General features: G+C 42.5%; 1 protein-coding gene across 2 annotated transcripts in view; it reads left to right on the top strand.

Moving 5' to 3' along the window:
- Positions 1–3,462: 3,462 nt before the first annotated feature.
- Positions 3,463–26,802, top strand: part of NAA16 (N-alpha-acetyltransferase 16, NatA auxiliary subunit) — a 66,588-nt gene continuing 43,248 nt past the window's right edge. For both annotated transcript variants that reach the window (XR_004417019.1, XM_033051626.1), the window contains exons 1-5: positions 3,463–3,545; positions 17,295–17,379; positions 19,630–19,734; positions 20,299–20,456; positions 21,519–21,653. Coding sequence is in view for 1 of the 2 variants with exons in the window: in XM_033051626.1 (XP_032907517.1) it covers positions 3,492–3,545; positions 17,295–17,379; positions 19,630–19,734; positions 20,299–20,456; positions 21,519–21,653 (537 nt within the window). In the remaining variant the exon portion in view is untranslated. The remainder of the gene's footprint in view (positions 3,546–17,294; positions 17,380–19,629; positions 19,735–20,298; positions 20,457–21,518; positions 21,654–26,802) is intronic.

Raw genomic sequence — 26,802 nt, 5'->3', positions numbered from 1 at the left:
AGGCAGACAGATGGAAAATCACTTCCACAGAACAGGACCCACCCTGGAGCTGGTCCAGTCTTCAAGAGGGCCACAGCAAACTGCACCCTGAAATCTTCCCCAGGCTTGAGCCCACAGTAGCTGTGCCGTAAGAGATGCCATCAGCCAGACACCATTCCCATTGTACCTCATTCTTCCACTATGATTTCTGGGGCTCAGTGAAATGAAATAATAAAATTATAGTTGCATTGGTATTCTAAATATGCGATGTGATACTTAAAAGTGTTGGGAAGGTACTCTCTGGGAGAACAACCAAGAACCTAATAACCTGAAACTGCAAGTAGACCTTGTGCTCCAAAATTAGTTTTAAAAGAAGAGGGTAGGCCAAGAAAAATCAAATCAGCTTCTACTCCAGTCAGTAATGGTTCTTGCATTAAATCCTCTGATTAAACATGATCACGTTCAGTTTTTATTATGCCTTGTGGGTGAATGTTTTAACTTAAGTGTGAAAATAGAGACTGTAACAAAATCCTGGTCCCTCCCCACCAGGCAGCAAAGCAGAAGGGGCCACACAGCCAAGACAAGGGCTGGACTCTGTGCAGTCCAGTATTTCCAGGGACCATCCACCACAGGACCTGTCCATGCATCTCATATTCAAAACATGAAAGACATACTCTTTCCCTAAGTTTACTGTGTGCTTTTGGACTGCTATATAGCAACTGAGTGTGAAGGATGTGCTTCTACCCCTCTCACAGTTTGTTTTGATGCCTGAAAAGCTGCATGGCTGAAGCAGCAGCTGCTGAGGATCAGAGGTTATGGGGCATGGGCTGTTTGGGGCAGCGTGCCACCACCTTCCTCAGCAGCCCACAGTGATGATGGGTGCAAAAGGGAAGAGTGACAGCAGCAAGACAGCTGGGCTCCCAGGTTTCGAGATAGATATGGTGGTCCTGTACTTTAAAACCTGGCACTCTTAACATGCCAGTTTAGAAACTGGAGGCAAAGGGATGGCTCATCAGAAACAACAGGCTCCAGGCCTTACAACATGCTTGGCTTGAAGGCAGGTCTATGCCCATGCGTGGGCCCTTCCTCACTCGGGGATCCTAACTGGGTTTAGTGGTGTGCATCTCCCTGAACTTCCACAGGAGCAAAGTGACACACACCGCAAAAACAGCAAACTTGTTACAATGCATCTAACACTTCAATATTGTTCCCCCTCTTTTCAGCCCAAACAGCTTAGACTTCTGATACCTTTCTGTTTGAAGGAAAAAACCGTGACAGAATCAAACACGTCTTGAATACAGTCCTGTTTATTAACAAAGCCTGTAGAGAGACCTTTGTTTTGCCCAGTACAGTGGGATTAAATGACAAGAAGTTTTCTTGACTGCACTCCCAAACCTCACTTTCAGTTGGAGCTCTGCCTTCCCACAAAGCTCATTTCTTTGTTTATTCTCTCCCAGCTAGCCTACAAACGTTTCTCTTATTGCCTCCCCGCTTTCCTTTTCTTGCTGCTTTTAACACAGACTTTTAATATGGATGCAATCTAGATGCAAATTGAACCCCTGCCTCTTATTTGCAATTTGCCTACTTTCAGACCATTTCCAGTGTTTGGAGTATCAGGAAACAGAGACCTTTAACTATCAAGAACAGCCTTACTGCTTCAGATCAAAGATCCACTTAGCACAATATTTGCCTGACCATTCTCCATGATGCATCTGTTTATCATTCAACTCAACCAGAGGCATAACATGTCTTTTGCTAAGACAGAAACTAGAGTTCATAGAGTCAAGGCTTCAGCTAGTTGTTAAAAGTGCTGAAGACATGCCATGGTACAAACAGGCTCTGAAAATGAAGCTGCAAGGCAAAACCAAGGCTGCCATCCCTGTCAGTAATACTCCTTTGTAAAAACCAGACACCCAAAGCAGCACTACTACAGTATACAGCAGGAAGAACAGCGAAATGGGTACTGCGTGTGGAAAACTGTGATCAGTAACCCTGCTGACTGACACCATTAGAAGCATGTCAGAACACAAAAGTGAGAAATAAACACAATAGAGATATTCCCTATAACAGACCATACATCTAGAGAGATTAACAAAACACTATAGAAACCAACAAACATCCACAAAAAGTGTCCATAAACGGATGGCTCATCTATAAAGAACTATAGGAAAGCATATACTTTGTGTTCTCATCTTTGCTATTTTCATCTCAGGAGGCTTCCTAAACATATGATTTTTTTTTTTCCTTAATTAGTAGTCCTCAAGTTAGGCTGACATCCAGGCTACTCTCTTCCAAGAAATTGTCTACTCTGTTGTTTCCTCTATTAGCTGGAAAGGAAAGCAGTTTTCATGTCATCAGCTTCAGCAATACTTGTGTCAAGTCAAGGACATGCTGCTTGGGATCCTCCTAGCCATCTACTTACCCAGTACCAAATAAAAATATACTAAGTACACAGGTTTTCTAATTGCCTCTTGCGAGTTACTGTTCTGCATACACTTGCTTTACTTGGGGATATCTATCATGCTCATCTGCAACTGTAGGTGGAAAACCATATTATTACAGAACTAAGATACTTTGAAATAAATGCCAAAATATAATTAATATTTTTAAAGGTCGATTATGTAAACAGAGATTTTAATTGCAGTCGCCTAGTGTATTTTCTCTGTAACACGGTCTTTTTAATTGGTTGTAACCTTGACAGTTTAACCAATTTTCCTTCCAAGTAATGCCCTGGACCATGGAGTTTTAGTTCCTAGTTGTTGGTAGTTTTGGTTTGGTTTTAAAGAACGATTTTTGGGAATAACAAGAAAAAAATACAAGTCCTTAGACCTCCTTCGGTGAAGGAGCCAAGCGATGAATAAACGACGCCGTTCTACGGGCGCACGATGGTGTCGGGAAGTTTTACATAACCAACTGCTGAAAATGCCTTAATGCGACGGGGGCCGTCCCCGCTTGCTCAAGCCTGGCTGCCAAGTTTGCTGTTGTTTCCTTAAATACCAGCCAGGGCACTGCAAGCCCGCAGAGCTTCTCCGAGCCTCGCCGCCGACAGAGGCTGCGCTCCTTCCCAACGCCGCCTCCCTCCCAGGCTTGCGGGCAGCCTGGCTCTCCGAGGCGGCCGTTTGAGCGCCGGGAGCGGAGCGCTTCACCACCACTCCAGGAATCGCGCAGGGAATCACGGAGGGAATCCTCACTCCCTGCCCTGGGGCAGGGCGGGCGGACAGGGTGTCTGTGAGGGGAGCGGCGCTGCGCCTGCGCCGAGGGGACCCCGGCGGCCATTTTGCAGCGTCAGGCGGGCGGCGAGGCGCCCCGGCAGCTGCGCAGAGGGGCCCGGGGGAGCCGGCGGGGAGGGCGGGCGGCGCAGGGCTATGAGTTAAAGAGCCGCCGCCGCCCCGCCGAGTTCGGGCTTTTCCTCCCCGGCGTTCCCCCCTCCTCCCGTCCCTCGTACCGACAGCCGCCCCTCCCGGGCCGCCCCCACCCCCGCCAGCCGTGCCTGTCCTAGGGCCGCCCGCGCCATGCCGTCCGTGCCGCTGCCGCCCAAGGAGAGCAACCTCTTCAAGCGGATCCTGGTGAGCCACCAGCCCCGCTCCTCTCTTCTCCTCCCGCCGCCGCTTCTCCCTCCTCTTCCCTCTCGCACGCCGGCCTGGCTCGGTGCCCTCCGGGTCACTTCGCCCGCCGCCGGAGTTGGCCCCGGCTGAGCGCACACGGATGCGGTGGCCGCGCTCGCCCGGGGGGAGCCGGGCTGCCGTCGCCTCCTCGCCCCGGTTCGTCCCCGCTTCCTTCCTTCCTTTGTCTGGGGCCCGCCGAGCAGGCCGGGCGAGCCGCCCCTGCTCGTGTCGGCGGCCGGGAAGGGCTGGTGTGGCCCCCGGCCGGGCGAGGGCGGGAAGGAGGGAGGGAGCCGGGCAGCCTCCGCGGGCCGCCGAGCGCCTTCCTCCCGCCCGCCGCGGGGACTGCGGGGCCAGCCCGGGCTGCGCCGCCGCTCCTCTCCCTCCCCGCGCAGCGCGGAAGGAGAAGACCTCGAAGCGCGGTGCGAGCGCAGCAGCATTTGCTGTTGCTTGGTTGATTCCCGTCTGCGCTTCATTTCCAGTGAGAGCGTCGGTTTTGGTGTAGGGACCGGGTTAAAAGTAGTTCGCTCGCTCAGCAGTTTTGGGTGTAGTTGAAGACGTGTGGTTGATTGAAGTATCCTGCTTCTGTGCGTCCTTTGGAGGACTTGTCTCAATTCCTTTGTGCTGGGCGAATTCCGCTCTTTGAGACTTAACGGTGCAAAGGACGTTCAGTGTTTGTGAAATAACTTTGAAGAAGGAGCTCGCTTCAGCTGTGCGTTTCTAAATCAGTCGCTGTGTACTTTATCGTGGTAACACTTACGGAAAGAAAAAAGCTCTGCTCCTCCCTCCCGAGACAAGAAAACACCACATTCCCCTTTTCATTAACTTGTCAGTGTGATAGTAAATGGAGTTCCAGCCTCAACCAAATTGAGGTGTTTTGTGTCAGTTTACCACTCTGCAGACAGAGGACGTCTGTGCAGCACTCTAAGTAATCCTGCTGGCAGGCACACATTTCTTTAGTTCTCTCTGAATTGGTTAGGTAGTTTCAGTACTTTGTGGTTCAGAGGTAGACATTTAGGCTTCAGGAAGCTGAGCTCAAACAGTGTGTGTAAGCTTCTGTACTCTGTATGGAGCTGTTGTGTTTCAGCAGGTGCTTCAGAGCTGTTTTATTTTGGCTGCTTTTCGTAGTATGCAGGCTTTAAAAAACTTACTGGTTCTTAATGGTGATTTGTTGCTTACTGCATGCTTATGGTATGCATCTTAGTAAGTCATTCTAGCGCTCCTCTTTCTCTCTGCTAAAAATAAGTGACTAATATTAGAACAGTTAAGTGATTATTCTTACTAGCAGCAGACAAGTTCACAGTAGCAGCCACTTCTTTTTTGATTGGATTATAGAATGACTTTTCTGGGGATTATATTTTAGACAATTTTTTAAAAATATTAAACAGTGGATAAAACTGTTGGACATCAGTGCTTAGGCAAGGAGGAGAGATACATAAAACTTCAGTGAAGTTCATACATAAATTTACTTGCTTTCTGTAACTTTCAGAAGCTTTTAGCTGGTGCTGTGTAGTGGCCAAATGCAGTTCCTGAAGTGTTGATCACAAAATTACTGGCTTGTCTGTTCATATAGTGTTACTTCTTGAAACTTAATTTCTTATAGTTTTTTTTCTGGTGTGTTCTGACTCTTTTCATGGTGCATTTTTCTGGAATACTAATGTCGGCATACTACAAATGGAATCTTTTGGTTGCTTGACATGTCTCAGAGTATTTTTGTTTAGTAGTATAACTTGTGGTGTTAAAAGCTCTTTAATCAAACCAACTTTTGCTTACTTTGGCACTGCTAGAACATTTAAAATGCCCATAGCATCCCTAGTAATTTAAAAAAGTGGGGGCAGGGATTATGTAGGAGAATGCATAATAAGACCCTACAAGCATGTAGTGATTTAATTACTTGGAACAGATGCAAGGAAATTTTACTCATATTTTAAGACTTTAGTATTTTTTGAATACTCTACAGAGAATTGGAAGTTGTGAAAGGGAAAGCTCATTTGGACATCATGAGAAATCCTTCGCAATGACTCAGTGTGTGTATGTGACATATGAGACAGGTTATCCATGTTCTGAACGAGATGCCCACGTAACAGCAAAGCTGTGAGAGCTGCCCTGGCCTCCTGGAGTTCTGTGTAAGCTGGGAAGTCGGCTTGCGAAGCTGAGTTAATGGTCTTTAAGCCGCATCAGTTTGTGTGCTTGCATGCTTGGCAGTGCTTGAACAAGCTGACTTAAAACTAGCATTTAGGGAAGTAATAGCAATTGTAGCATAGGTTGTATTTGTAGCTGGTCAGTACTACTGTAAGGTAGTGCTAAAGCTCCTTTCTTGCTCTGTCTTCCACTGAGGTTTTGTTTCTTAGGCCATACTTTCACTCTTCTGCAGAGACTTTCTCAGTCTAGTTGCTCTTCCCCTGGAATATCTCTTGGTGCTTACAGGTGTGATGCTGTTTGGGAGTAAGGGGCTGAGCAGCTTCAAGGTCTTCCACTTCACAGCCTCACAGAAGGCATGGATATGATGTATTTGAATCTGTTCCCCTCTCATGGAAGGAGAAAAGCATCATAAATAAGAATTTATACAGGAGTACCCGTGTGTTTCTTGCTAATTAAAGTCAGTCTTCAGCTTTTAGGTGACTTTGTAAGGGAATGGGGCAGATGTAGTCTAAAATAAACCTACTCATGGTAACTTAAAATGCTTCTTGTTAAGGTTGAAATTTGGTATCATATATTTGGTGTTTACTTATAGTAAGCTTAGCCTGATCTTCTATTTTGTTAATTTCAAATTGAGTTGTAAACTAGCCTTCAAAGTATGGATCAGTTTAAGCAGCTGTGATTTTTTTTTTTTCCTCCACCCAAGAACCCATACTATAAACTGTTTCAGAGTTAGTCTTAAACATTGGCTTTATGGAATTAAATCAACTTTATCTGGACAGGGCATGGCAGTAGTCTTTGTAAGTAGTCTAGTAGGCTTTAGAGGAAAGCCTTGGGGTTCTTGTCCATGCTTTCATGGCTCACTTACCAAGTTCTTTTTAAGAAATGATTAATGTTTTCCAATAAGTATTGGTGTCAGCCCAAGCTCTTGCTGTATAAGGTATGGTCTGATGTTTGTTTAATGCCTAATAGAACTAATAGACTAATAGTCATTTACATGCCTGTAAATGACTAATCCTTTGGTTTTGTAGCAAATTCCTCATATTGCTGTTGCCTAAAATAAGGTTTACTGCTTTAATTGAAGCTGACTTCAACTAATAAGACACAAAAAGTCTGCAAGTATATAGCCTTGCAGCAGTGAGTTGTTGCTGCTCAGTAATTCAGGCATGTATTTTCCATTTTTCAGGGTAAGGAAATGTTAGAAATTACTTAAAGTGCCCCATCTGAGGACTTGGGCATCTTCTCTGTAACGTCCTTTTTGTACTCCATCTTCTTCAATAACCTTAAGAGATTTATTCTTTGATAAAATATAAATGCACAGGTGTTTGTGGGATTTAATTACAGTAATTTCATGACTATAAGGTGCACCGGATTATAAGGTGTACTTCCAGGTGTCAGCAAATTTCCAAACTTTTGCCAATATATAAGGTGCACCGGACTATAAGGCACACTTTTTTTTTTTGCAGTGAGGATCCGCTGCTGGCTCCCCACATGCGGTTGCTGGCTGAGACCCCTCCTACACCCAGCAACCGCGGCCCTGCCACCTCCCCCCACGGCTCACTCTTCTGGGTTGGCAAATTTCCGAACTTTGTCCATATATAAGGCGCACCGGACTATAAGCCACACTTCTGGGTTTGGGCCAAAATTTTAGTCAAAAGGGTGTGCCTTATAGTCATGAAATTGCTGTAAATGAAAATTTTATTTAATGAAATAATAATGGTTTATAAGCATGAAACTAGTCAGTCTCCTAGGAATGACGTGGGGGAGTTACTGAACTATAAACTCGATAATTGGGAAGTTATGTTGTTCTGCTAATTAGGGCCTCCCAGATGAGAAAAATACCATAGGTGAGATAACCATTATTAATCCACCTCTGGAGCAGCGGAAGATTGGCATCTCTGACGTTAAAGATCTCTTCCTTTTAAAGACAGGAGTTTGGAGCAGTCACTTAAAATCTTCTGGTGTAACTTAAGACTGAATCTTGGTGTGGTTGTGCTGGTGGGGACAGACAGCCTAGGAAGAGTGTAGGCGGTTCCCTCGATAGGGACTTTGAAACGAGGTGGTGAGGATGCCTGACCAGCTGCAAATTACTGAAATGACAGAATTGTGGAGGATAGATGCCAGTCATAAGGGAAAGTCACACTTCACATTTGTCAGTGATTTGAGAGAGTCTCATTTGGAGAAGACTTTATCCCAAATAGATGTTCTTGGTTTAATTTTTCAAAAGGAGTTTGTGAAGGTCATCATGTAAGGCTCAGAAAACAGGTTTCTATGGAATGCTGTGGGTTGTTTCTTCATTCTGGACTTTTATTCCTACTTTTCTTTGAAAAAATGTTAATTTTAAGAGTTAAGTCCCTTTGTGTTTTATGCTGACATTTTTTCTTATTTGACTGTTTATAAGGAACAGAACAAGCACTGAATAGCAAGAAGAGTTCAGTTCCAAAGTATTTGTGGCTCAAAAAGTGAAGGCCACCTGAAAGCGTCCCTGTTTTTGGAGCAGGTTGAGTCATAACAAATAAATGGATCATAGATTTATGTAAGACTTGGAAATCCTAATTTAATACAGATCTTATATGGGCTGTGAGATGAATTGCCCTGACATTTGAGATTTTTAGAGGTATTTGAAATTTCTTTAAGACACTTTCCCCTATACACTGAAAACTGATGAATCCTGGGAAAATGAATATGCTGTTATGCCATTGTCCAAGTACACTGCAAGTCTACTTTTGCAGTGCAGTGTGCTTTGCTCTTTCCCCTGGTTCTTCCCTCAAGCCTCCTCAGAAGGAAGAGTATGAAATTACCTTCTAGAGGGAGAAAGACCTTAACAGAAGATTCAGAAGTTAAGGAGGTACTTGCCTATCTTCAAGCTATTGTGATTTATTTTGATTTTGTTAGAAATGGTGGCTGCAAAATAGCAGGCTCCAAACAAGAAGTTGTTAAAAAAAGGGTTTTTATGCAGTGGAACTCTTTGCTGCATGATGTATTAGCCATATAAAAAGGTTTGGGCGCTTTGAGGGTTGCACGTTGGGGACCCTCTTTAATCTTTTTGTGAGTAAAGATAAACCCTTTTGCATGGAATGTTGGTGAGGCATAAATTACTGGAGGCTGAGAACATTCTGGTGAGAATTACAGTTGAGCTTGTCTTATTCATAAGCCTCTCTCTGCATCCAGCACTTGTATCTTACCTTTAGTGGCCTGTACCAGGTGTGTCTGAGCTCAGCTCTGATCTGCTTTGATTCCTGTGATTTTTGGCTGAATAGCTGTGTTGTTAAGTATGGAATGTTGAGGTTAATTTATTGTTGAAGGCTTGTGTTGATAATTGTCTTGAACTTGCTTGAAGATGGCTAAAAAAACATTGTAACTTTTAAAGCCTGATGTTTATTTTCATGTGTGTTGTATCAGATCCCACAAAACAGTGCTGGTGTTCATGGTTTTACTTACTTAACTGCTCTCAGATGCAGTTCCGCTAGGTTGTGGAGCCACCTGCTTAGTCTGAGTTCTTGCTAAGCAAATTGCAATTCATCCCAGATGTGGCAGATTGGTCTCTTCAGTACTTCTGCACAAAGTGCAGATTGAAAACTACAGGAAAATGTCTGTTGGGGCTATAACTTGTCTCATTTCTAGTGTTGCTCTTATGGTTTTTACTTTGCAGGGGCACACCTGTTCACAAACAGGAGAGAACTGTATTAAGCAGCGTAAAAGTTAAAAATGTGAAGTACTTGTCAGCAAGAGTTCTTTCTACTCTGTCTTGTTTCTGCCCTTTTGAAGCAAAGGATATTCTAGGAATTCAAATTGTATTGAGTGTGTGTGCACAGCATGAAATTACACTAGGTCTTAATTTAAGGCAAGCTTGTTGATAATAGCTTCTCCTTTTAAAAGAGGTGTAGTTTATAGGGCTGTTAGAGAGGTCTGTGACAATAAATGGCAGAAAAACATTTTTATTGTACATGGTCTTTCCCATAATAAGTACAATATAAATTTTATTCCACCAGTACAGTAATTTCACATTACAAGCCACACCGATTATAAGCCGTGCTTCCAGGGTGTTGGCAACATTTCGTTTTTCCTCGATATATAAGCTGCACCAGACTGTAAGCCACACTTTCGTTCGCAGTGAGGATCCGTGTGCAACTTTCACGAAGTTGCCAATTAGTAACAGAATCGCGGGATCGCAGGGTTTACTGGCTCGACCCTGCTCGGGGAGGCCGCCAGGAAGCGACCCCAGCCCTGCTCACCGCTGCCGCTGGGAGGCAGGGGAGCGGCGTGCCCGGCCAGTGCCGCCAGGAAGAGAGAGAGGGGCATCCCTGGCTGCTGCTGCTGGGAAGAAGGAGAGGGTCGTGCCCGGCTGGTGCTGCCACCGCACCCCCTGGGCTGGGGAGCGCTCCTGCTACGCCTCCACTGCCCCGCCGCCTGGGGCCATGTGGGCTCCGGCTCGGGGCTATTGCTAGCTCAGACTTACGGGTTGGGAAATTTCCAAAATTTGTTCATATATAAGCCGTTCCTGAATGTAAGCCGCCCTTCCGGTTTGGGAGCAAAATTTTAGTCAAAATGGTGCAGCTTATAATTGTGAATTACTGTAATAGAGAATACAAACAGCAATGATTACAGCTGTTACTACCAGCTGCATTATGTACCAAGTTTTGTGTCTTCTGACTATTTGAACTTGAATAATTGTGAAATCTGGTTAAGGGAAAAAAAGGATGTTGTGTGCAGAGTATTGTGATAGTGAAAGTTTAGATATTACTGTAACATTAATAAATTTATCAGAATCAATCACCTTATAGTGCTAGCTGTTTGTTCTGTTGTACACCATTGTCTGTGTTCTGACTCAGCACTGTTCTGCACTGCTAAGCCCCTAGGTCTGGAGAAGAATGATGTGGCCTGTCCAATTTGACAGTCAAAGCAAGCAAGGATATGTCTAGGTTATCTTGCTCTTTATTTCAGTTGATGAGATTAGCTACTCTTAGCAGCAGAGGAATAACAGACATGAGGTGGCCATGTGTATATAAAATCCTGTTAGAGTATGGAGAATGGGTAGAAAAATATGTTGATACTCTGGAATGGTTACCCTGGGACTAGAAATTTAAGATGCTTGTGATAGGGCTTTCTTGGCCTCCATGACCTGAAGCCCAACTGATACCTTTTTTCAATTCTCTAAAACATCAATGAACTGAAGTTAGTGTGGAGAGAGCAATGCTGTTTGGAAAACCTCATGGAGAAGTTTCTAGTCTGTCTCTGAACTTCAGTGGTATCATGATGCTTTCTTTTCATATATCAGTGTTTTAAATATCCGTATAGTTTGTAATATAAGGAGCGTTTTCAACACAGATGCTGAACTCCTTCAAGCAAGATGGACAGACCTTGTTATCAAACTGGTAAATAATCTAATAATTATTTATTAACTTAGAAGCAGTAGCTACCGAGTGTTGCCTAAAATCTAAGGTACTTAGACAACTAATTTTGTCAGCTGCTGTAGGAAATGGATTGCCTTTCTTATGCTGATGACATTGTTTTATAGATGTGCAGTAAAACAAGGCTTTTTAAAAGTTCCGGTTAAATGCCAGTTTTAAGAATACTGACAATGTGCTGATGTTCCTGTATTGGTTGTGCCTGGTTTTGGTCAGAAATGTGTATCAGTAATTTGATCAACCAAAGTATTTGCCAGATAGCTCTCAGGAAAAGGTGCTGATCAGAATCTGTGTCATTGATAACTCTGAGCGTTTGTTACTACTGAACTTGGTCACCATTGTGACAGGAGAAGATTTCCAGCACAACTGACTTTGAGCATTCTTTCCATAAGGCTTGATGTGTAAGCCTTGTCCTTTTTCCTTGGGCTGTGATGTTCTACATTTAGTCCTTGGTTTTCTTCTTTAAGCAGCACTTCCATCAGCATTAGAGAGCATTGTATACATGAGTGATTTTTTTTTTTTAATGAGTCCTAGGTGTTGCCAAAACCCTCAGAGTTCTACACCAAAATCTTGGCAACAGGAACCAAGACACTACCTGGCAAGAGGAACGTTGAAGCTGTTGAGTGCAGAGAGGTCTGCAGGCAGGATTATTTGGAAGTACAATGGAAGGGAAGACAAATGATGTCTTAAGTCTTATTGAGGAGTAGCTGAGGGAGCTGTGGTTGTTCAGCCTGGACAAAAGCAGGCTCAAGATAGACCTCATCACTTGCTACAACTGCCTGAAAGGAGGTGGTAGTGAGGTGGGAGTGAGTATTTTCTCCCAAGGTAGTGAGTGACAAGTCAAGAAGAAATGGCGTCAATTGCATCAGGAGAAGTTTAGCTTGGATATGAGGAAAAATTTCCACACGAATGGATGGTTAAGCGCTGGAACGTGCTGCCCTGGTTGAGTCACCAACCCTGGGAGTATTTACAAAGGCATGTAAATATGGTACTTGGGGGCATGGTTCAATGAGAATGTGACAGCTGGACTTGGCAATTACGGAGGCCCTTTCCAACCTAATGTTGCTCTCATTTGTTCTATTAATAAAACTTGAAGCTGTATTTATGAAACTATGTTAAAATTGTTTAATTGGTTTGAATTGTTGTTTTTCTTATTGGTGGTTCTGATGCTTCATGTTTCTGGCAAGGCAGTCTTAACGGAATGTGGACTGTACAAGTAGGATTGGAGAATAATGGTAAAATGTTGGTAATGGTTTGGATTTTGTGTTTGATAAGTTCCTGTTGAGATGTCAGAACCAATTTTTAAATTGCAGTATTGTTATTAAAAAAATTGCACATAGAATTATAGAGTAGCTTGGGTTGGAAGAGACCTTTAATAGCTACTAGTCCAACCTCTTGCCATTAGGAGTGGCATCTTCAACTAGATCTGGTTGCTCAGAACCCCTTGAATGTTGCCAGGAAGGGATCATCTGTTACCTCAGTGGGCAACCTAACCTTTCCAGTATTTCACCACTATAATCATAAAAAATGCCTACCCTATGTCTAATATGAATTGATCTTTTAGCATAAAAACGTCACCTCTTAGCCTATCACAAGAGGCACTGCTATAAAGTTGTCCCCATCTTTCTTAGAAACCCCTTTTACACAAGCTCACAGTCTGATGGGTCACTGTACAATTTGAACTCCATTGTAACTTTGTTACAGTCACAGACCATCTTAAACAACTTTAAATTATTAAAACATTTAAGCTGATCAGAGAAGCCTGATTGCTGTGTTTAACACTATTTGGTTTGATGAAATAGCTGTCCTCTTTGAATGTGATCCTACTCTTTAGTCTTCACATAAAAATGCTTTGTGAAATAATACATCACTTGAATACCTTCAGAGGCACTGGGGCCATGGAGTGAGGAAGGGAATTGGTTTCTGCAGCTGCAGTCTCTTCAAGTCGCCAGTTGAGAATATTTTTTTGTTAATACGGCTTCTTGGAAGTGTGTGTTAATGTCTGAGATAATGGGATGTTCTTCAGCCATAAAATTGCCTAACTGTATTAAACTATCTATGTGAAAAATGTAACCGCTCTCAATGCGGGACCAGCAGATGCTATGTCTAGGGAGATGTAGTTTGTAAAATCATCCTTGCACTAACCTGATGTTTAGATAGTTAAATGTAAGTTAAGATGTAGATGATGTATGTGATTGAGTAGTGATGTGTGAAGTCCTTCTGTTTTACAAGTAATGCTAGTGATTCAGATCCTTGATTCTGTTTATATTTAGTAGCGGAAGGGATTTTAGGTCTTTTTTTTTTTTAAAAAAAGACATAGTATAAAAAAATGCAATGTATGAACGGCATTTTGCTAAGGAGATGCAGCAAAGCATTTTAATACAGGAATCAAGTCTTTTCTTGTTTTTCATTGTTGTGTCCTTGTTAGTAGGATTTTTTTACCTTTTACAGTTATGATTACTTCTCAGATGCAGTGGCAATTTGACATCTATGTAGAGGCACTTGATACTTGCCTGAAAGTACACAAAATGGTAGATTGTATCATTGATTTAGTGTTGGAAAAGGGAATAATGAGATTTTGTGCTAGACAAGGTAGCATCCTTCCAGGAGCATCTCGTAGTGGAAGTTGTGGATAACATTTTGGCCTTGCCACAATTTCCCTTTTTGGTTTCGAGTGTGTAAACATTCATGATTTGGTTTTAGCTTTAGCAGGAAATGATTGCCATAAAGGAGTGACGGGGAGCATCTCATTAAGCACTACAGATAAGACAGTTATAAAACCCCAACTTGGCAAATTACAGTAATTTCACGAATACAAACCGCACCATTTTGACTAAGATTTGGCTCCCAAACCGGAAATGCGGCTAATATTCAGGAGCGGCTAATATGTGAATAATTTTCTGACATTTACAACCTCAGAAGTGCCAGCCAGAGTGCCCAGCCGAGCTGAGCAACTGCAAAGCCGTCAATTCGCGATTGTTACAAATTGCTATTCTGTTGCACCGCGGGTGGAGCCTGGATCCCTGCAGGCAGCACAGGGGGTGGGGAGAGAGGCGGGAGATCTCCCTCCTTCCCTCCTCTGCCGCAACCCGGGGGAGAGACGGGGGGGCCCTGCGCTGCCATTGCCGCGGCTCCGGGAGGAGGCGGGGTGCTCCATCTCCACCCACCGCGGCAGGAGCAGGCAGGCTTCATCCTGGCCCGCTGCTGCCGCGGCAGGAGCAGGGAAAGCTCTGTCCCCTCCGGCCACCGCCACGGGTGCGGGAAAGCTCCGTCCCCGCCGGCCGCCGTTGCCGTAGGAGCGGGGGAAGCTCCGTCCCTGCCTGCCACCGCGGGGCAGTGCCGGGCTGGGGTGACCAAGCCCAGTGGCAGCGGCGGCCGGCCCCGAGCGGCGACGCTGAGCGGTGACCGGCCCCGATCCCAGTGGCGGCCGACCCCGAGCGGCAGCGCCGGGCTGGGCCACCTGGCCCCGTCGGCAGCCCCGAGCGGGCCGAGCCTGCACAGCCTTAGCTCAACCAGTAAACTCCGCCCTCCCGCGGTTCTGTTACTAATTGACAACTTTGTTGCACGCGGGTCCTCGCTGCGAACGACAGAACGGCTTATACTCGGGTGCGACTTATTTATGGACAAAAACCAAAATGTTTGCCAACACCCAGAGATGCGGCTTATACTCAGTGCGGCTTGTATTCGTGAAATTACTGTAACTCGAGGTTTTAGTTTACCAAAGACTTAATGCAGTGGGGCAGATTCTAGTGAATGCATTTCAGCCACATTTGTCTTGATAAGTAAAAAACTTGAGAACACATATGGAGACATCAGGCTTCCCAACTGTGAAATGCCCATCTGTGCTACAGCTACCTGAAAGGAGGCTGTAGTTACATGGGGGTTGGTCTTTTCTCCTAGAAACTTCAGGATAAGAGGAAATGGCTTCAAGTTGCACCAGGGGAGGTTTAAATTTGATATGAGGAAAAATTTTTTCACTTGGAAGGGTTGGAAGCATTGGAAGAGGCTGCCCAGGAAAGGGGTTGGATCACCAACCCTAGACATATTTAAAAGATGTGTAGATGTGGCACTTAAGGACATTATTTAGTGGTGGATTTGACAGTACTGAGTTGAAGTTTGGACTTGGTACTCTGAGGTCTTCTCTCAACCTGAACCAAGGATGCTGGTTATCTTATCAGCAAGGCAACAAACTAAGTATTGAACTTATATTTCCTCTCAACGTGGAGTGCATTTATTTCTCTTCCATTCATCTGTTGGGCTTTAGAAAATGTGATCTTGTCTGTCCTCCAAAAATCACATTTATTTCTAATTATCTGCAATTCAGTTCTTATTCTAGGCCTGAGACTGAACTCTATAGGATAAAAATGTCAGAACAAGGATAATGGATCTGATTTTTTTCCAGTAGTTAATCTTTTTTAAGTGCACACTTGACTCAAATAGCTTCGGGTTAAGCACTGCTGTATATTTGGGATTTCACTTAACATTGCAAGACTTGTAGAACTGTGAATGAGCGTTCACTATTGCTGCTTTTTTAGGCATACTTGAATAAGTTTAGAAAACATACTTAGCACATTGTTGGTATTTTCCTAGGTTTCTTTAAAACTTATACTAAGTATCATGAGTTAACAAAGAAAGTAGATGAATAGGAGAATTTCACCTTCCCCTAGAGGGGACTCCAAGTTTTGCTACAACCTAGGTTATTTCTGGTGAAAGACATTCAAACTAGTTCTCAGTTAAAAAAAAAGTCTCGGAGCTTTTCTGTTGCTGTTGCTTAAATGTGAATATCCATTGTATAACTGTTTCTGATGGGAACTCTCTGACCATCCTGTCAGAAGTTGTTCAGATAGATCAACCTGATCTAATATCAAGGTTAGCTGTCTTTTTGGTTTGAGAGATGATTTTGGTGACCTCTGAGGGTTCCTGCTGACCTAAATTATTTTATGATTTAGTCTGCGCTTAGTCATGGTTAACTGCAAGTGTCTTGAGTTTCAGGCGACAAGAACCTAAAACCTGTCTGCAGATAAACCCTTCCTCACAGACTGGGGGAGGACCCTTGTTTTATTACCATAGCTAATTACCCCAAAGTGGGCCTAGGTATGTTTCTGTATTGCTTTTACTCAGTGAAGTAATGGGATGATCTGTTCTGATTTGCAATCTCCATATTAATTTAACACAGATTTGCCTTTGTCCTAGATTGATGCAGTAGATATGATCTATGAGAGACTGCTAAAGCACTCGAGCACATAACTGAAATGACTTCTTCTGAGAATAGCTATCTAAATTGCAGCAGGACAATACTCCTTATTAACTGAAAGTGGTGCCAAGTTGTGCCTGGTTTGGTGGCTTTTCTACAGTTAAAAAGCTTAAGGGATCTCAAATCACTTTCATGCTTACTGACACAAGCACGCCTTTAACTGGTTTGAGCAGATTCGTTTTAGTGATCCACTGTAGTGATCAATAGTTCATTTAAATCACTAAAACCTTAGTTTCTTCCTAAAGAAGAAAAGGGACCCATGTTCACATTTGTTTCTTCCATATGCTCCCACAGTTGAACCACACTGTTTGCTAGTTTACCTAGTAATTCTAAATTCTAAGGTAAATTGTATTCGAAGTAAATCTTAGCTGTAATATTGCAGGTAGAGATTAGGTGTTTTATTTTTTTAATACCAGGTAAAATTTCCCACCCTGATACCTCTGTATCTATTTCTGAGGTAATAAGTCTATCCTGCTTCATGGCTTCCCTCTTCTTTCCAAAAGTCTTTATTTTCAACTAGGAAAGTCTTCTGTCTTGAGATGTCTTGTTCTGGAAAGTCACTAGGCCAGGGAAATGGGATTTTGAAAGGAGTGCCTAGGCTCTGAGATTAATTCTCAAAAGTTATGTCGAGTCAAGATTCCTAACTGTGTTCTATTTTAAAAATTTCTGAATTGAAGTAGATATTGCTGCTTCCCTTTCTATTTCTGTTGAAAAGGTAGACCTTCAGGTAGATTATTTGTTGCATGTTCTGAATGCTGAGAAGAGGCAATTTAGTATGAATAGGTGTATTTGCCTAGAGTTTGTTGGTGATCTGATCACCATACCTTGCTGGATGAATGACATTTGTAATAGTATGTTAAGGAACTGTGGTTTTAAATGCATTTCAGTGATTGTATTTCACCTCTTTTACAGAAATGTTATGAACAAAAACAGTACAAAAATGGACTCAAGTTCTGCAAGATGATCCTTTCTAACCCAAAATTTGCTGAACATGGAGGTAACTACAGATTCAAGTTTGTTTTTTTTTTTTTTTTTTTTTTGTCTCCTGTCAAGAGCTTAAATGTATTATTAGTCTGTATCATACTACTGGGAAAGAAAAGAGCCTGTTGTGGAGTGTGATTCTGTTGTTGTGGCTGAATAATTACTCTGGATTTTCAGTCTTTGTGTATTCAGATCAGGTTTCCACTCTGCCTCAGTCAAACACTCCTGGTGCAATGGGATGTTGAAGATGAAAATATATGGTGGAAGCAACACTTCAGTGAAGCTTCCAACTTGTCTTTCTAGGTTTCTGGGTCAGAATGATAGTGTTGGTTTTTCTTACATTCCTATTTAAAGCAAGCCCAGCCTTTTTTTGAATATTATATGAACGTGTTTTGCCAATAAATTAAAAATGTGGAGGGCTTTTTGTCAAGTTCACAGTCTTATACTTTCTGTACTGCATACCAAGTTGCTGCCTTAAGGGAGCAGAGCTAAGTGTAATGCTGTTGCTGTTAATACTTGAAGCTGAAGACAGAATCTGGTGACCCTGCTCTGATAAATTTTGTAGGAAACAGGTCAGGGGTGTATTGCTTCTATTTACATCTGTTAAATTCTATTTACATCCTCAATAGGATACTCTGGTCTTACTGTATTACAGGTTTTCGTTACATTATTCAGATAGTCTTTTCTTCTGATACTGTGAAATTTTTGGGGTTTTTTTTACTGTTGAAGCAACCTTGCACTGAGTGTGCATGTACTGTGTCGGTAAAATTATTTTCCTATTTGATGTTGTCAAATCTTGTCAAAATGTTTGACTAATCCTTTTCATGCTTCCATCCATGCCTGCTGTTTCTTTGTTGTCTTCATTACTTCCCTAGAGATAAAAGTAGTTTTTTTGTTGCTTCAAAGCTAGAGGGTTTGTTCAACTTTGACCTAATGCGTGTGTCTTTACTAACACTTCTGTTTTTATAACATCTCAGTATACAGATCTGTCTTTTCTGCTCTTGCTACCTCTTAAACTTTTCCAGGACAGCTAGATGCCTTGGCAATCCACATATTGTGAGAGCTTTGAACCCTAATGGCTTTGAAGCTTGGAAGTAAAGCCTGGAATGAACAGCTGAAGCAGAACTAAGCCAGTGAAATGATCTGATGGAAAGCTGTACTTGTCGCACTTAGCCTCAGACAAAAGGAGTTTCAGAAGTTTAGTGAGAAGATGGCAAAAATGATAGATTGGTGTGGCTGGGCAGTTATCTCTGGTGTTGGAAGGCAGGATTAGCTTGCTCCCATTCCCACAATGCGGATATTCTTTTAAAAATGTTTTAATATTATTTGAAAGGTATTCTGGCTTTCTCTGTTCTTACAGTATGGATGTAGGACAACTAAAAAACAACCAAAAAAACCTCCCTTTGACTAATTTTGGGTCATCATTCACTTACAGGTGTATTGTACAGAAAAACAGTTAAATGAGTCTATCAATAAAATTTCAAACTGCTGTTACAGCTGACCTTGAGATCAGTCTTGCCATTAATACTGGGAAAGAGCTTGTAGCTGGAGGAAAACCAGATGAAAAAAGTGACTAATCTGGCAGGAACCAAAAAAGTGGCCTCTTATTTAACAAAAAAACTGAAATATGCATCTGGAATGGCTTTCAGGCATATTGCATGCATTACATGCAACTTACTGATCTACTGTGTGCCTTAAAAAATGGGAGAAGAGGGAGAGCAGTAGCCACAACAATGTACAGTTTGAAATCTTGTGCCTCTGAGAATGTTGATTAAAATGTTATTGCATTGAGATCTCTTACACTCCTAATATGGTAGCTGTAAATATGCTTGCCTTAACTAATGCTTTATAAGAAGTCTGTAACAGGGGAACTGACTGTGACGGTTTTGTTTCTTGTGGTGAGACACAGCCTTTTTTCCCTTGGTCTTTGCATCTGGAACCTTAATACACATTGAGGAGCTCTCTAAGTTTACTTTAGCTTATTGTTAACTCCCTCAAAGTGAGCTAAGTGTATTTTTAAATTAATAAAAGTTTGTGTTGTCTATGTTGATTACATCAGTATGATGCTCCTCGAGTGGTCTTTTTAAGACCAGTTTCAAGAAAGGAAATGCTTCCATGTAATTGTCTTCAGCTGTGCTAGGCTGCTATCCTGATCTAAATTATATTTTAATGGGGGACTTCACTGTGTAACAACTTCAAAGGATATCTGCACTGTAAAGCTGGCATATGGAAAGTCAGAAACATAAGTATCTGATACTTCTTACAGAGACACTTGCGATGAAAGGACTGACCTTGAACTGCTTAGGGAAGAAGGAGGAAGCGTACGAATTTGTTCGTAAAGGCCTTCGTAATGATGTGAAGAGTCATGTCTGTATCCTTTGTAGTACAAAACCTGATGGTTTTACTATGGCACACTCTTGGTGGAAATCTAAGGTGATGAGATTGTGACAAGGACTTCTGTTGCACAAAATGCTAAGTTTGAATCAAGTAAAGCTCTGTGTTTTTCCTTACTGTAAAATGTGGGGTGTCATTGACATTATAGATAGGCAAAAGAGGAAAAGTAGAAATCATACACGAATTTCATTGTTAGAGTGAAACACTTCTATGAGTAAGAATTCCTACTGTAATTATGGTAGCATGTTTTAAAAAATAAATTTGTGACTAACTCTTACAGTCTGGGGTTTGGATAATTTAGTTTGTATAATGATGCTCATGGGGTTCTGAATGTGACTTAAGCACTAACATGTCATTAAAAAGAATACTTGGAAGCATTTAATATTTTACAGTGTGTTAGTGAAGTCTGGCTGCAGTACTCCATCTTCATTTGTAATGGTACTGATCTTCAAGGAAGATGTCAAGTTGTTTGGACTGTAAAATAAGTGCACTGCAGTTACTTTGTGGAAATTGTAAATGTATCTTCCTTAACCTGCATTAGGTTGGCATGTCTATGGTCTTCTGCAGCGTTCGGATAAGAAATATGATGAAGCCATCAAGTGTTACCGGAATGCGCTCAAGCTAGATAAAGATAACCTACAGATCTTGAGGGATCTCTCTTTGTTGCAGATTCAGATGAGGGATTTAGAAGGATATAGAGTAAGTATTCTCTTTGAATTCCCACTTATTGCTGTTATCCTTCTCTTGTTCTATTCCACTCCGAAGTCTTTTATTGGTAATATTTCTGTTGCTACTCTCTTCTCTTTCAAAAGTGTTTTAAGCTATTCTTTAGGAAAGCAGGAAAAGATACTGCAGAAGAGCTCTACATAAGGTTGAGAGCAGAACTAGAAATATTCCGTGCAATTGCACTCACCAGTCACTTTGTAAAAATAGTTCTTAACTCATTTTTCACAAAAGTAGTAAGAAAAAGGGACAGTACTTAAATTAGCAAGTAGAAGTACATTCCAAGCAATTGTGAACCCTGCAAATGGTGTTTTGTGTGCAAATGCTGAAGGTGTTTTTGGTAAGAAGTACACATGGTAATATAAGAATGCCATGTTTCTTGTTAGTATGTGGGTAATTTGCCCCATGATGACTGCTTCTGGAATTGCGTTGATGATTGTTATTAAAAATGAAACCTTAAAATTGTGAATAGTTTCAAAACGACTGAACTGATTTGTCTTTTTCGTGTGAAGTAGAGGACTGAACTGTAATGCCAAGCCCATTTGATCTCCTTACTAAGGATGTTAATTCCTGTGAATTTACTAATGCAAAGGGAAAATAGAATTGCTGACCTGAGGATTACTTGACTCAGGGAGAAGTTCTGAGAAGTGTTGCAATAGTGTGTGAGGACCTTGTGCCTAGGAGAGTGAATGCCGCTCTTTCAACGGCAGTGAGCTCCTGTTTTCTGTTGGAAGGGGCTTTCTGAGATTTCAAAGCTCTGTCTTTGGAAATAATTTAGGCCTTTAGGTAGTGCTCTTGAAAATGACACCTTCTGTGTCTCCACAAATAGATTTTCTACTTTGTTCCATGACTTGTGTGTTTAGAATGTAACCTCCAAATTTATCAAACAGAACTGTACTGCTGTTAGAATTTCAAAGGTTGCCTAGGGCTTTTAAAAGTTCTCTTAAAATATTGACTGTCTTGGTGCTAAATCATTATAAATGTGTGGTAACTCTGGTTAAAAATTCTTCTTTTAAAATTACATTTCTTCTCCTGAAGGAGACAAGGTACCAGCTGCTTCAACTGCGCCCCACACAACGCGCTTCCTGGATTGGATATGCCATTGCATACCACTTATTAAAAGATTATGATATGGCCTTAAAATTACTTGAAGAGTTTAGGAAAACCCAACAGGTAAGGTTTCCTGGTCTAGAAAGAAAACACTTTGTATAAGGGATAGAATGAGGAATTAGTTCTTTGGAAATAGTAACCAGTTATGAATTAGGAATAAACTTGTTATTTGTGGAGCTTTCTTCTTTGAGCAGAAAAATTTCCAGGAGCTTAGCAGCAGACAAATTATACAGGAATACTTCCCCATCCCGCCCCAATAAACTGTTAAGGTTGAAGATATAAGAGATATAAGAGTAGTCTCATGTGGACTGTCTTAATGTTTGTGAGACTTGTAGCTAGAGAGAACCTGTGATCCTGCCTCTTTGTAGTAGGTGAAACTACAGAAAATAGGGCAAATGAGCACATCCAAAATACTTTCTCCTGCCATAGTCTGGATGCCATTACATCTCTACAAAGAATGAAATATTGTCAATGGTTTGTATGCATCTGTATATAGTACACTCAAAATCAATGCTTTGTTTCAGAGTAACATGAATATGTAGCTGAAAATTCTTTGGTCAGAGTTAGTGTTGCTGAGGTCTGAGTAAATCAAATGGTGCAGTCCTAAAATCACTGAGTATGAACTATTTTGAGAGAGACTGCAGTAATTTCACGACTATGAGGTGCACCCTTTTGACTAAAATTTTTCTCTGAACCCGGAAGTATACCTTATAGTCCGGTGCGCCTTATATGGTACACAAAGTTGCGACATTTGCCACCCTAGAAGTGAGAGCCGCGAGGGGGGATGGCGCTGCGGGAGCGCCGAGTAGCGATGTGGGGAGCAGCCGCGGGCAGCCCCAGGCACAGGGAGCAGCACGGGCAGGAAGGCAGGGGGCAGCCCCAGGCACTGGGAGCAGCATGGGCAGGAAGGCAGGGGGTGGCCCCAGGCACAGGGAGCAGCACGGGCAGGGAGGTATTACTACTTCATTACTTTGTTGTGTGCGGCGGCCTGAGCCAAGGGGCCACAACCTGATAGGGGCCGGTGGGGCCGGGGTGCCAGGGGCAGCGGGGCCACAGCCGATAGGGGCCGGCATAGCCAGCGGGGCTGTGGCCAGCACGGGCCAGCAGGGCCACAGGTGATAGGGGCAGGTGGGGCCGTGGTGTGTCGAGCCGAGCAAGGGACGGGCAGCAGGGCGGCCGGGCTGCCGAGCCGAGCGAGGGACAGGCGGTAGGGCGGCGGCGCCGCCGGGCCGAATGAGGGATGGGCAGCAGGGCGGCCGCACTGCCAAGCCGAGCGAGGGACGGGTGGCAGGGCTGCTCCGCGGAGCCACGAGGGGGAACAGCATGGCGGCACAACGGAGCCGAGCGAGGAAATGGCACGACAGGAGCACCGAGCCGAGCGAGGGAGCGGCACGGCGGCTCCGCAGAGCCGCGAGGGGGAACAGCACCGCGGCAGCATGGAGCCCCAAGGGGGAGGCGGCCCCGCAGCTGCACCGAACCACGCCAACCGGCAGCGGGGACGGGCGGGAGTGACAGGGCCCACTGCATGGGGAGGGTACCTGGGGCTGCCTTTGGAAGCCTATGCCGATCTATGAAAAATGTTTCCAAATTGACCCCCTGCCAGTAAACTCCATGATCGTGGGTTTCCGTTAGTAATTCGTTACTTTGTTGCGCGTGGCACAGATCTTCGCGACCAAAAAAAGGTACGCCTTATAGTCCGGTGTGCCTTATGGTCGTGAAATTACTGTATTCCCTTGTTCTGTTAGTGGTAATGCAGTGCTATAGAGTCTAAATTAGCAGAAGAGAGTAGATGTGTTGATTATTCTGCAATGTGGGAAGAAAAAGAAACATGTTTATAGATCCATTCAGCTTGGAAGAATTGTGTAAGAATACTAAGATACTACCTGACCTCTAGACTGTGTGTTTTTAAAACAAAAATCTCATATCTTTTTTGAGTTATTATATATGGGATCAAGTATAAGAAAGGAAATAAATGGCTAGGAGAGACCAGTATTTGTCTTGATCACATAAAATGGTCAAAAAAAGGATGTTGCAAGCTGGGTATATATAGCTTGATATTTTAAAAAGAGCTGTAACTTCAGCATTTCGTAGAAACTGAGGATAAGTTTTGATCAAAATTGGGTCATCTTCTGTGAGTGTTTGACAACCAAAAAGTTATCATTCTCCAATGAGTCAGCAGCGCCCAGTCTGAGTTTGGTGTCAACTGTTAGAGTTAGAATATAGAGTAGATGGAAAATCAGCAAATGTTGCATAAGAAACGGAGGGTTTTCCAGGACTAAGAGCTTAGTAGTGGTATTGGCCCCTTGGCAAGAATGGAAGTGAGGCTGTTAGTGGTGTCTCTTCTAAAAGTTTGTGTGTAAATATGGTTGTTTGATGGCTGTCGTGATACACTGTTCAGACTAAGCCAGATGCAAACACTGTAGATGACTGCATTATATCCATTGAGTCTGCTGTGCAAGTTACCACTGTCTCAAATCTCACCCTAAAACAAAGATGATCCTAAGATGAGAGCAAGCACTTATGCCATTTTCTGATGAAACTGGAGATATTTGGGAAATTCCTTTAAAATAGGAAGACTGCCTGTGCTTGTACATTGAGCTGGTTTAACTGTTGATTAGCATTGTGTCGCAGAGGCAAGTGGTGGAAAAATACTCCCCAAATGTAGTGGTTTTGTGGTGTCGGGGTTTTTCAGTCCTGCAGTTAAAATAATCGTGTTCAGGACATTGCATGGATCTTTGAATTCACAGAATGACTAGGTTGGAAGATACCTTCAAGATCATGAGGTCCAACCCATTCCCTAACACTTCAGCTAGACCATGGCACCAAGTGCCACATCCAGTCTTTTTTTACGCGCATCCAAGGATGGTGACTCCACCACCTTCCTGGGCAGACCATTCCAGTACTTTATCACTCTTTCTGTGAAAAACTTTTTTCTAATATCCAACCTCTATCTCCCCTGGTGCAGCTTGAGACTGTGTCCTCTCATTCTGTTAGTTGCTGCCTGGTGAAAGAGACCAACCCCCACCTGACTACAATCACCTTTCAGGAAGTTGTAAAGAGTGATAAAGTCACCCCTGAGTCTCCTTTTCTCCAGGCTGAACAACCCCAGCTTCCTTAGCCATTCCTAATAGGGCTTGTGTTCCAAGCCCCTCACCAGCCTTGTTGCTCTCCTCTGGACATGCTCAAGTGTCTTAATGTCCTTCCTAAGGTATTAATCTTGTTTACTTTCATTCTGAAATCTCCCCTCTTGGCTTGTAGTTCGTATGCACTCGACTTGATAGATGGACTTCACAAAATATTGCATGTGACTGCAATAGAAGAGTGGTAGTTTCGAAGTAGGATTAAAAGACAGAAGGGTATCCAAAAGAGTCATGAGTGGGGCTCTTCAACAAACAGGATGTTTTTGAGGAGTTTCATGGTGATCTGTACTAGGCCTGATAGTGAAGTTTACAGTTCATGTTAATGAATAGATAAAGAAATGTACCATGATAAAATGCTGGTATCACAAAAATTGATAAATAATGGTGATGCAGGATAGTGATATTTATTTACTTGAATTGCTCAGGCAGCGCAGTCTGCTCAGATGTGAATGCAAATAGCGAAGACCAAGCAGTGAAACTAAGAAAAAAATCAAAGAACTGTCATTTTAGTGGTTGTAGATTAATATCTGAAGATTCAGTATGACAAAACAATGCAGCTAATCTAGCTGCAAGTTGTTGCCAAAACCAGCAATCTGAGTTTTTCCTGTGTGCTTGCACCACTTTCTTGTGCAGCGCTGGCTGATTTGTGGAGGGTTGGTTCCGGAAGCCTAAGTGCCAGAAAGATAATTACTCTTTGGGAGGATTGATTGGCTAAACTGAGCAAATGTGAGGTGAGAGGGGACAGAGGAAGGGGAATAATAGAGGGAAGTGAGCTGCCTTTGTTGATTCAAGTTGCATTTAGTCTGACTTAGTTTACTGTAAAACTGCCTCTCAGGGCTAGCTTATGGGTGAAAAGTAAAATACACTCTTAGTTCTGATAGCAGAGATTTTACCCGTAGAGCACTTATTACTGAGAGATCAAGACTTATTGATGAGCCTGTTGTCAAAATAAAAGAAAATGAAAACAAGATGGCAAGATGAGATTACTAGAGAGAAAGCTGTCTGTGAAGGGCAGAGAGTCTTTTGTTTACCATAAACAGAAAAAAGCCTTGGTGATTTTAGTAAAAATTCTGTGCTGATTTAAGAGCATAGTAGAGTAATGGCTAGGAAGCTTGCTTAGCAGGGAAAGCAAAGGAAGGAGTAGTGTCGGGAAGTTGATTAACAAATTAAAGTGAAACTGCTTTTTATCATTGACAGTTTTATTCTAGTGGCTAAGTTATCACTGGAAATGGTGAATTTTGTCTTTTAGTGTTTTAAGATCAATGTTGCCTGTCATCTGAAAGCTGTAAATTGACCAGATGCACAATATTGCAGTCAAAAACAGGTTATGAGGTTAAAGGTGGACATCTCTGCAGGAAATATAACAGCTTGTGCTGTTCCAAGTTAAGTTAAAATTATGTAAGAGTCAGTTCAGAATTTAAATTTTGGGAACCAAGGTGTAAAACAACTATGCAATTTGTTTTACTGTTGTATGTCCCATTTTTTCTTCTTTTCCAGAACAATTTTTTATTCTTAATTTTTATTTTATTCCTAATTTTCGCATCAGGCCCACAAATATGGACAGAAAACCTCTGGAGTTTTGGGGGTCTGCTCTTAGGTATGTTTTGGCTGCATCTTGTCACATTCTTTCAGTGACAGTTGTTAGGGCACCTGCAGTTGAAAAGTTGATCCTTCTTTGGTCCAGGAGGAGAGGAAGTTTATTCTTAAACAGCAGAATTAAGTTCAGGAGAAAGTTGAACATCTCCTCTGCAAGAATCATTGCTTTTCTGGGGGGAGGGAGGAGTAAAGATGTATTGAGCAGCAATAACAATGGTGTGGACATTTTCTTTATAGAATATCTTACTCTTTATAAAGCAATCTGATTATTCGGTTTAACTACTGGAGTTGTTAATTGCTGACCTTCTGATGAATTACAGATTTCAATCATCGTTAAATTGATGAAATTTCGAAATGTCTTTGAAAATGCATCTTTCTTAACATTACTTAAAAAATAACTTTTTAAATGGAGTGATAGTAAGTGCTCTATATTTCTGCTGGATTTAGTCTATGTTTAAGAAAAATTTAATTTGAAT

Source organism: Catharus ustulatus, chromosome 2, assembly GCF_009819885.2.
Source record: "Catharus ustulatus isolate bCatUst1 chromosome 2, bCatUst1.pri.v2, whole genome shotgun sequence".
Classification (NCBI taxonomy): domain Eukaryota; kingdom Metazoa; phylum Chordata; class Aves; order Passeriformes; family Turdidae; genus Catharus; species Catharus ustulatus.
The sequence above is the reverse complement of the archived record's forward strand: the minus strand, read 5'-3'. Positions and strand labels throughout refer to the sequence as shown.